The sequence below is a fragment of the Mesoplodon mirus genome (genome assembly GCF_964341445.2).
Source record: "Mesoplodon mirus genome assembly, chromosome: 5".
Lineage (NCBI taxonomy): Eukaryota > Metazoa > Chordata > Mammalia > Artiodactyla > Ziphiidae > Mesoplodon > Mesoplodon mirus.
This window is the reverse complement of record NC_138980.1, coordinates 114,660,606-114,672,716: the sequence shown is the minus strand read 5'-3', so window position 1 is coordinate 114,672,716 and position 12,111 is coordinate 114,660,606. Positions and strand designations below refer to the sequence as shown.

At 38.8% G+C, this 12,111-nt stretch overlaps 1 protein-coding gene across 7 annotated transcripts in view; it reads right to left on the bottom strand.

Annotated features, from left to right (window-relative positions):
* CCNH (cyclin H) overlaps positions 1–11,713 on the bottom strand; it is a 56,892-nt gene extending 45,179 nt beyond the window's left edge. For 5 of the 7 annotated variants that reach the window (XR_014294314.1, XR_014294315.1, XR_014294316.1 and 2 more), the window contains exons 1-3: positions 11,440–11,712; positions 9,405–9,527; positions 862–935 (exon numbers count right to left, since the gene is read on the bottom strand). Coding sequence is in view for 4 of the 7 variants with exons in the window: in XM_082624073.1 (XP_082480199.1) it covers positions 862–935; positions 9,405–9,527; positions 11,440–11,556 (314 nt within the window). In the remaining 3 variants the exon portion in view is untranslated. The other 2 variants (XM_082624072.1, XM_082624075.1) reach the window with 2 other exon arrangements.
* Positions 11,714–12,111: the final 398 nt, after the last annotated feature.

Below are 12,111 nucleotides of genomic sequence, written 5' to 3'. Positions count from 1 at the left end.
GCCACAGCATTCAATCATTAGTAACTTAATGCCAGTTTTATATAGTTCAGCCTAAGTATTTGGAAAAACAAAATAACTGAAGAATAAGGGTACTCAGCATCATGAAATATAGATGGAAGAGAAAAAATAATAGTACATATGGGCCTGAGAAGAAAGGTATGTTAAAGAAACATTATGGAAAACCATCAGTGGAAGTCTCCAAGGACATTTAAATAGGGGATTATTACCTCAGGAACAAACCTATGAAACTCTCATGGCTACTACATAAATTTCAGAGTGAGAAATTAATAATAAGATTACCACAAAAACCAAGACTGGAAGTAACAAGGGCCTGACCTAGACTGGTAGAAATGGAAATGAAAAAGAGAAAATATACAGGGACAGCACGATTGACAGCAAGTTCTTTGATGAGTCTCATACTAACTTCATCCTTATTTTTAACGATATGCACAGTGCTTAGCAGAGGGCAGAAACACAACAGACCTTTGTTCAAGTGAAATGACTATGGAACTATAGGACTTGTAAACTGACAGGATGTACAGGAAGAGAAGTTACCGTAAATGATTCTCAGTCAGAGCAAACGGGCGAAGACAGGTTTGGCTAACAGAAAGGGATATTATGGAAGCCAGTTTAAGAAAACCAGAATTTGAATTTGGACAAGTGCCAATAAAGATGCCATGAGTATTACAGGGAAGGAAGAATTATACAGGTATATTAATGAGTATCAGGAGGGATCTTAAGTTCAGAATAGAATGCAAGTCTAAATTACCCTTTATTAGGAAGTCATTTTTTCACACACACATGCTCAAATAGTATAAAAGTCTTCTTAAATGAAAATCAATAAATTAGACTTATACTCACATTATTATCCGGGGGTGATATTCCATTACTGAGTTATTAAGATAAAAGCGCTTGAAATACATACAAGCTGTACCCTAAGATTAAAAATACATATATTATCAGAACCTATTCACACATAAAGTTAAATTTTGTATTAAAAAAAAAAACTTATTTATGCAGAGGTTTCTTTGAAAAAGTCACCTGCAAAAAAACCCAAAACTTATCACTTCTTAAGTCAAAATAAATTGTGATAAATTACAACAGAAAACCCACAGCCAAGCCTTTGTTGTCCTTCCCCACCCATCCTGGTTTATCCTTCCTATGGTCACTGGCTTAATTTTAAAAATGGGGGAGGGGGTTACACAATTATATATATTGTATAATTTATACAAATGATCACAGCTTAAGCAGTCAATCTAGTAAAATACTGGCAGAATAACATGGTCAGGACAATGAGTCTTCTCTCTAAATCTACTCTGGTTCTGTGATCTAACCTGCTGCCAAACCAAACAGGAGAAGCAGCACCTACCATTTACTGACTGCACTCCATGTGCCACACTCTGTGACAAGTATAAAACTATCATCTTATTTTAATTCTTATAACAGCTTGGTGAAGTACTGCTATCTCTATAGAAAAAGAAACTGAGTACCAATGAGGTTAACTGACTTGTTCAAGATCACAAATCTAATAAGGGACAGGGCTGTTTTCAACCAAGGTCTGCCTGTACTTTTAAAAACTATTTCATTTGGCTAGAACCAATGAAATAAATATTTATCTACTTTAGAACAGAAAAAAATACATTTCTTTTTAAATATTTTAAAAGTTTAGCTTTGTCATTTTATGTGAAACAAAAACCAAAACTAACAGTTATGAATAAGTAAGTTATATAAAGACAAATTCCACAAAGAAGTTCATTCAAGGATTCAGTTTCTTCATCTGAAAAGATCACTTAAACCTACCACCTTGTGTTACAGTTTTCTTATCAGAAAAGACTAAGACCAAATCTGGAAATAGAAAGCAAGCACATCTAAACTTTTTCATGAATCAGACCTCTTAGATAAAGGTCCAGTAAAAAACAGAAAACCCTATGAATACTTTTGGACTTGGTATTTTCAATATACTTCAGTTTTTTCAACTGTAAAAATTGAGAATATTTTCTAGGAGCTTATTCTTTTCTGGGCCATAAATTATTCACTTGGTGTAACTTTAAAATGTATGATCTACTTTCACTTAAGACAAAACTTTCATATTTGATATTCACAACAAATCTGTGAGATAAGAGAAAAATATTTTATACACCTTTCCCCCTTTTTAATCTTTCAGCTTTTAAATTTCACTTTAATTTTCTATCAACAAAAATACACAAATCCAGGGGCTTCCCTGGTGGCGCAGTGGTTGATAGTCCGCCTGCCGATGCAGGGGACACGGGTTCGTGCCCCGGTCCGGGAGGATCCCACATGCCGCGGAGCGGCTAGGCCCGTGAGCCATGGCCGCTGAGCCTGCGCGTCCGGAGCCTGTGCTCCGCAACGGGAGAGGCCACAACAGTGAGAGGCCCGCGTACCGCAAAAAAAAAAAAAAAAAAAAAAACACACAAATCCAGGCAAAGGAACAAAATAATACCCCAGATGGACAACTAAGTGAAGTGGAGACAGGTAATCTACCTGAATAAAAAGTCAGAGTAATGAGGTAAAGATGATCCAAAATCGGGGCCTCCCTGGTGGCGCAGTGGTTGGGAGTCCGCCTGCCGGTGCGGGGGACACGGGTTCGTGCCCTGGGCCGGGAGGATCCCGCATGCCGCGGAGCGGCTGGGCCCGTGGGCCATGGCCGCTGAGCCTGCGCGTCCGGAGCCTGTGCTCCGCAACGGAGAGGCCACAACAGGGAGAGGCCCGTGTACCGCAAAAAAAAAAGATGATCCAAAATCGGAAAAAAATGGAGGCACAGATCAAGAAGACACAAGAAATGTTTAACAAAGAGCCAGAAAATGTAAAGAACAAACAAACAGATGAACAATACCTTAACTCAAATGAAAAATACATTAGAAGGAATTGATAGCAAAATAAATAAGCCAGAAAAATGGATAAGTGAGCTGGAGGACAGAATGGTGGAAATCACTGACGCAGAACAGATTAAAGAAAAAAGAATGAAAAGAAATGAGGACAGTTTAAGAGACCTCTGGGACAACATTTAAGTCCACCAACATTCACATTATAGGGGTTCCAGAAGGAGAGACAGAGAAAGGGCCTGAGAAAATATTTGAAGAGATTATAGCTGAAAACTTCCCTAAAATGGGAAAGGAAACAGTCACCCAAGTCCAGGAAGCACAGAGGATAAACCCAAGGAGGAACACAATGAGACACATACTAATCAAACTGACAAAAATTAAAGACAGAGAAAATATTAAAAGCAACAAGGGGGAAAACACAACAAATAACATACAAGGGAATCCCCATAAGGTTATCATCTGATTTTTCAGCAGAAATTCTACAGGACAGAAAGGAGTGCCACGATACATTTAAAGTGATGAAAGAGAAAAACATACAACCAAAAATACTCTACCCAGCAAGGCTCTCATACAGATTCGACAGAGGAATCAAAGCTTTACAGACAAGAAAAAGCTACAAGAATTCAGCACCACCAAACCAGCTTTCCAAAAAATGCCAAAAGAATGACTTTTCTATCGTAAAAGAAAAGGCCACAACTAGAAACAAGAAAATTACGAATGGGACAGCTCACCGGTAAAAGCAAACATAAAGGTAGGAAATCATCCACACATAAATCAAAAGTAGCAACTGTGAGGAGAATACAAATGAAGGATATTGGAAATGCATTTGAAATTAAGAGACCAGGAACTTAATCTTGTGTGTGTGTGTGTGTGTGTGTAGACTACTATACCAAATCCTCATGGTAACCACAAACCAAAAATCTACAATAGAAAAAGCAATCCAAACACAACACTAAAGATAGTCATAAAATCACAAGAGAGGAGAACAAAAGAGGAAGGGAAGAAAAAAGACCTATGAAAACAATCCCAGGGACTTCCCTGGTGGTGCAGTGGTTAGGAATCTGCCTGCCAATGCAGGGGACACGGGTTCAATCTCTGGTCCAGGAAGATCCCACATGCCACGGAGGAATGAAGCCCATGCACCACAACTACTGAGTCTGCACTCTAGAGCCCGCGAGCCACAACTACTGAGCCCATGTGCCACAACTGCTGAAGCCCATGTGCCTACAGCCCGTGCTCTGCAACAAGAGAAGCCACCACAATGAGAAGCCCGTGCACCGCAACATGAGTAGCTCTCGCTCGCTGCAACTAGAGAAAGCCAGCACACAGCAACAAAGACCCAATGCAGCCAAAAATAAATAAGTTAATTAATTTAAAAAAATATTCAAACTCCATCTAAGAGTCCATAGCTTAAAACAAAAAAATCCCAAAACAATTAACAAAAAGGCAATAAGAACATACATATCAGTAATTACCTTAAATGTAAATGGATTAAACGCTCCAACCAAAAGACACACACTGGCTGAATGGATACAAAAACAAGACCCATATATATGCTGTCTACAAGAGATCCACTTCAGACCTAGGGACACATACAGACTGAAAGTGAGGGGATGGAAAAAGATATTCCACGCAAATGGAAATCAAAAGAAAGCTGGAGTAGCAAGACTCAGACAAAACAGACTTTAAAATAAAGACTGTTGCAAGATTCAAAAAAGGCCACTACATAATGATAAAGGGATCAATCCAAGAAAAAGATATGACAATTGTAAATATATATGCACCCAGCACAGGAGCACCTCAATAGATAAGGCAAATGCTAACAGCCAGTAAAGGAGAAATCGTGGGGGATTTTAACACCCCACTTATACCAATAGACAGAGCATCCAAACAAAATCAATTAAGGAAACACAGGCCTTAAATGACACATTACACCAGATGGACTTAATTGATATTTCTAGAGCATTCCACCTGAAAGCAGCAGAATACACATTCTCAAGTGCACAGAGAACATTCTCCAGGATAGATCACATGATGGGACATAAAGCAAGCCTAGATACATTTAAGAAAACTGAAATCATGTCAACCATCTTTTCCAACCACAATGCTGTGAGATTAAAAATCAACCACAAGAAAAAAAACTGTAAAAAACACAAACCTGGAGGCTAAACAATATGCTACTAAACAACCAATGGATCACTGAAGAAATCAAAGAGGAAATCAAATTCCTAGAGACAAATGAAAACGAAAGCATGACGACCCAAAACCTATGGGACACAGGAAAAGCAGTTCTAGGAGGGAAGTTTATAGCAATACAATCTTACCTCAGGAAATAAGAAAAATCTCAAATAAACAACCTAGCCTTACCTAAAGCAACTAGAGAAAGAACAAACAAAACCCAAAGTTATCAGAAGGACAGATATCATAAAGATCAGAACAGAAATAAATGAAACAGAGATGAAGAAAACAAAAGATCAATGAAACTAAAAACTGGTTCTTTGAAAAGATAAACAAAACTGATAAAGCTTTAGCCAGACTCATCAAGAAAAAAAGGGAAAGGGCTCAAATCAATAAAAGTAGAAATGAAAAAGGAGAAGTTAGAATGGACACCACAGAAATACAAAGCATCCTAAGAGACTACTACAAGCAACTATATGCCAATAAAATGGACAACCCAGAAGAAATGGACAAATTCTTTGCACGGTAAAATCAAGCAAAACTGAACCAGCAAGAAATGGAAAATATGAATAGACCGATCACAAGCACTGAAATTAAAACTGTGGTTAAAAAACTCCCAACAAACAAAAGTCCAGGACCAGATGGCTTCACAGGCAAATTCTATCAAACACTTAGAGAAGAGTTAACACCTATCCTTCAGAAAGTATTTCAAAAAATTGCAGAGGAAGAAACACTCCCAAACTCATTCTATGAGGCCACCATCACCCTGATACCACAAGTAGACAAAGATACCACAAAAGAAAATTACAGGCCAATATCACTGATGAACATAGACTCAAAAATCCTCAACAAAATACTAGCAAACCGAATCCAACAATACATTAAAAAGATCATACACCATCATCAAGTGGGATTTATCTTAGGACGCAAGGATTTTTCAATATCTGCAAATTAATTAGTGTGATACACCATATTAACAAATTGAAGAATAAAAACTATATGATCATCTCAATAGATGCAGAAAAAGCTTGACAAAATCCAACACCCATTCATGATAAATACTCTCCAGAAAGTGGGCATAAAGGGAACATACTTCAACATAGTTACGGCCATAGATGACAAATGCACAGCTAACATCATACTCAACAGTAAAAAGCTGAAAGCATTTCCTCTATGATCAGGAACAAGACAAGGATGTCCACTCTCGACACTGTTACTGAACATAGTTTTGGAAGTCTTAGCCATGGCAATCAAAGAAGAAAAAGAAACAAAAGGAATCCAGATTGGAAAAGTAGTAAAACTGTCACTGTTTGCAGATGACATGATACTATACTCAGGAAATCCTAAAGATGCTACCAGAAAACTACTAGAGCTCATCAATTAATCTGGTAAAGTTGCAGGATACAAAATTAATACACAGAAGTCTCTTGCATTTCTATACACTAACAATGAAAGACCAGAAAGAGATATTAAGAAAACAATCCCATTTACCATCACACGAAAAAGAATAAAACACCTATGAAGAAACCTACCTAAGGAGGAAAAAGACCTGTACTCTGAAAACTATAAGACGCTGATGAAAGAAATTGAAGATGACACAAACAGATGGAAAGATACACCATGTTCCTGGATTGGAAGAATCAGTATTGTCAAAATGACTGCACAGTTAAGTCCCCTACATCTGAATGAGTTCCATTCAGAGTGCATTCGTAAGTCCAATTTGTTCGTAAGTCCACTTAAGTTAGCCTAGGTACCCAACTAACACGATTGGGAAACTATATAAGTACTATATTGTAATAGATTTATAATACTTTTCACACAAATAATACATAAAAAACAAACAAAAAATAAAACATTTTTAATCTTACAGTACAGTGCCTTGAAAAGTACAGTAGTACCAGTTACATCTCCACTGCTTTTTCGCTTGCTTCTGGACATCCTGGGTTTGAAATAAAGATACTGTACTACTGTACTCTATACAGTACTGTACTGTAAAGTACACAAAAGCACAACCACTTGTAGAGGATGCATGTACGTGACAATGTACACCAGACATGTGAACTAACTTAATGTGATTGGACATGTAAACGCATGTTCGCATCTTTGAAAGTTCGCAACTTGAAGGTTCATATGTAGCGGACTTACTGTACTACCCAAAGTAATCTACAGATTCAATGCAATCCCTATCAAATTACCAATGGCAGTTTTTGCAGACCTAGAACCAAAAATCTTAAAATTTGTATTGAAACACAGAAGACCCCAAACAGCCAAAGCAATCTTAAGAAAACTGGAGCTGAAGGAATCATGCTCCCTGGCTTCAGACTATACTATAAAGCTACAGTAATCAAAACAGTATGGTACTGGCACACTAACAGACACATAGACCAGTGGAACAGCATAGAAAGCCCAGAAATAAACCCACACACCTATGGTCAATTAATCTACGACAAAGGAGGCAAGACTATACAATGGAGAAAAGACAGTCTCTTCAATAGTGGTCCTGGGAAAACTGGACAGCTACATGTACAAGAATGAAATTAGAACACTAACACCATACACAAAAATAAACTCAAAATGGATTAAAGACCTAAATGTGAGACCAGACACTATAAAACTCTTAGAGGAAAACATAGGCAAAACAGTCTTTGATGTAAATAATGGTAATTTCTTTTTTGACCCACCTCCCAGAGTAATGAAAATCAAAACAAAATAAACAAATAGGACATAATTAAACTTGAAAAGCTTTTTGCACAGCAAAGGAAACCATAAATGAGCAGACAACCCTCAGAATGGGAGAAAATATTTGCAAACGAAGCGACCGACAAGGGATTAATCTCTGAAATATACAAAGAGCTCGTGCAGCTCAATATCCAAAAAACTGACAACCCAATCAAAAAAATGGGCAGAAGATCTAAATAGACATTTCTCCAAAGAACACATACAGATGGCCAAAAAGCACATGAAAAGATCCCTGACATTGCTAATTATTACAGAAATGCAAATCAAAACTACAATGAGGTATCACCTCACACAGCTCAGAATGGCCATCATCAAAAAATCCACAAACAATAAATGCTGGAGAGGGTGTGGAGAGAAGGGAACCCTCCTACACTGTTGGTAGGAATGTAAATTGGTACAGGCACTGTGGAGAACAGCATGAAGTTTCCTTAAAAAACTAAAAATGGAGCTACCATATGATCCAGCAATCTCACTCCTGGGTATACACCTGGACAAAACTATAATTCAAAAAGATACATGCACCCCTGTGTTCACAGCAGCACTATTCACAATAGCCAAGACATGGAAACAACCTAAATGTCCACTGAAAGATAAATGGATAAAGCTGTGGTACATATATACCATGGAATTCTACTCAGCCACAAAAAAGAACAAAATCACGCCATTTGCAGCAACATGGATGGACTTAGAGATTATCGTACTAAGTGAGGTACGTCAGAGAAAGACAAATATCTTATGGTATCACTTATATGTGGAATCTAAAAAATGATGCAAATGAACTGATTTACAAAACAGAAATAGACTTACAGACTTAGAAAACAAACTTATGGTTACCAAAAGGGAAAGGTGGGGGATGAGGGATAAATTAAGAGGTTAGGATTAACATATACATGCTACTATATATAAAATAATCAATAAGGACCTACTGTATAACACAGGGAACTCTACTCAGTACTCTGTAACAACCTATATGGGAAAAGAACGTTAAAAAGAATAGATATATGTATATGTGTAACTAAATCACTTTGCTGTACACCTGAAACTGATACAACACTGTAAATCAAATATACTGCAATTAAAACAAAAAACACACACAATAGGAACAATTACAGGGACAGCATACACAAATCCATATAGCCAAAAAGTTCTAACTACCTGTTTCTCCTCACCATTACCATACCACGGTACACACACACACACACACACACACACACACACACACACACACACACACACACACACTCACACACACACACACACACACACACACACACACACACACACACTAGGGTCCTCAGAACCACACATCTGAAACAACCACATGAGAACCTAGAGGGAAAGTAATTTGATTTTTTCTTTCTCTATAAAATGAGGATGTCATGACCTACCTAGCCGACCTCAAAATTCTTTAAGTATGGAATGATTCTTGAAACACTGTGTAAGATACAACATAGGAATTCATAATTTAATGCCTTTATTGAAAAATATGTGACAAAACTTAAATACATAAATTATATATTTATATAAATATATAACTCAGGTGCATTTTTGAGTAAAGTGGATAGAAAATTTATTTAAATATTTATAAGAAGTCAGGTTTCGTAAGTTAGCTAAAGGACATTATACTTCATCACTGTAACTTACCACAACAGACCTTGGCATTGCTGGCTTAAACACCGAACAGAATTCCAATAATCTTTTCTCATAATACTTGCAGAGAGTCATTTCTTCAGGAGGCTCAAGAAAGACTGGGTCATTTGGAAGAACCTTTGGGTCAGAAGTTACAACAAAAATTCAATTAGATAATATTATTTTTTTCTCTGTCTAGATTAGGTTTATATCTCCAACCAAAGGGAAATATACCACACCTCATTTTCTCTTTATAGAATTGCTAATATTACACAAAATAGCTTTTAAGAAAATATTTAATAAACTAAAACTATATTGTAATTGCATAATTTCTCGGAATGTTGGCTGAATATTTGCTTCACTAATGTATAAGCAATCATGAGGAATGTGTGCATATGTTCACAGATTTGATGTCACTATTTATAAATCAAAAAGAAGATACACATTGTCAATGGTTGGACAATATCCCTTTCTCAGTCAGTTATTAAGTCACACAGGTTGAGATAAAAATCAACAAGTGCCTCAGGATAATTCTGACCCTAAACACATTAACTCTTCTCCATCTTTATAAAATCTCTACGGAATACACTACATGGTTGATAAATACTACAATTTGACAACAAATATCTATTTGGTGCTGTTATTGGTTTAATTACGACTGCCAAAAAAGGTATGTTGAGTCCTAACCCCCAGTACCTCAGAATGTGAGGAAATAAGGTCTCTGCAGGTGTAATTAGTTAAGATGAGGTCCTACTGAAGTAGAATGGGCTCCTAATCCAATATGAGTGGTAGCTTTATAAGAAGAACATGTGAAGAGATAGAAACACAGGGAGAACACTATGTAAAGATGGAGCTAGAGACCGGAGTTAGTTGCCACAAGCAAAGGAACACCTGGAGTTACCAGAAGCTGGAAGAGGAAAAGAAGCTGCACAGAGCACCACTCGGCCAACACCTTGATCTCAGACTTCTAGCCTCCAGAACTGTAAAACAATAAATTTCTGGTGTTTTAAGCCACCTAGTTTGTGGTAATTTTTTTATGGAGTAATTTTTCCTAGTTTCCTAGGAAATTAACACAGGTGCTGATTTTATAGAGACAGCATGGCATTGTGGTTTACAGAAGGAATGCTGAAACTAGATTCCATGGTTTCAAATCTTGGCTCTGCCACTTACTAGCAATATAGCCTGAGAAGTTATTCAACCTCTCTGTAGTTTCCTAAGATGTAATGCAAGGATAATAATAGTATCTACCTCATGGGGTAGTTGTGAGGATTATATGAGCTAACACTTGCTAAATACTTAGAATTTAGCACAATATGTACTACTTTGTGCAGCACAAAAAATAAAGTGATATGAAACAGACGAGACTTCCAGGTAAAAGTAAAACACGAAGGACGTGGATGACAGACCATATAGTCCAAACCATCTATGGTCAATTGGTTTGTGCTAACGGTCTCTCATCCCCCTGCCTCCACCCTGCCCCCATCCAATCGATCCATTCCTTCCCAGAAAGCTCTTTCTAGAACAGACTCTGATAAGGTTTATTTCCCATTTAAAATTTTCAAAGGTTTCCCTATTCCTCCATCACAAAGTTCAAACTATTTACCTCCGCTTACAAGTTCCCTGCTTACCTTCTCCAACCTTTCATACACAAATACTCAGCTTCCGCCACACACGATCATGAGCAGTCCGGGGACCAACCCTGAAACTTCTGGCCTCCTACTTTGCACCTGTGGCTCTGTCCACCGGGAAAGTCCTCTCCCCATCATCTCCACAACAGCCACTAAGAAAAGCCTCCCCCCACTACATTAGCATGCTACAAAGTCTTCTTCGCCATGTTACTGGTTATTTGTCTGCCACTCGATTATGGGGATGGATGGCCTTGTCCGTCTCCGTACCCACTGCACCTAGCAAGGTACTCACTGTTTATTAAACAGATAAACGCACGCCGCGCAGAGGAGGTGGGAGGGAGGTGCGCGGGAAGTCCCGGTGGAGAGGGACGGGCAAGAGTTTATAGAGCTCGAGGAAGAAGGGCGGCAGCCGGAGCCCTCACCTTCCCGTTCGCCACAGCTTTGCATTTGAATTTGCGGTTGGCGTCGGCCCGCAATCGCGCCAGCTGCTCCTCACTAGCAAAAGTCCAGTGCCGCTTCTGGCTACTGTTGTGGTACATGGTGAAGTCGGAGGCAAGGCCCAGGGAGTCTGGAGAGAAGACCGCCAACGGCACAAAACCGGGACGTAAAGCAGCTAAACCGCCACCAGGATCCCGCGGAAGCTCAAGGATTCAGGCCGGTCGGCGCGGGCGCGACGACGTCAAGGTCACGTGTTAATTCCGTCCGCAATCGCGTTTCCGGAGCGGATTAGGAGGAGGAAGTCTCGCGGGGTCTCTGGCCACCGCCCGAGAATCAAATGGGCGTAGCCAATCGACACGCTCCTCCTTTTCTGTGAGCCTCGGTCCTAGCTCCGCCCCTTTCCGACAAGATTTAAAGGAGACACGACAGACAGGGATATCCAAAAGGGAAGTACATTGAGGGCATGTGGAGGCTAACCTAAACAAAACACAAGGGATAATCAGAAGTAAGTAAAGCACTCTGGAGGAGGTCAACTTTTAAATAGGATGTTCAGAGGAGGCCTCAGTGAGAAGGTGACATTTGAGCAAAGACTTGAAAGAGTTGAGGGAGTAGGGCTACCAATCAAGTGGGGATGATCTTGGGGCAGATGAAACAGC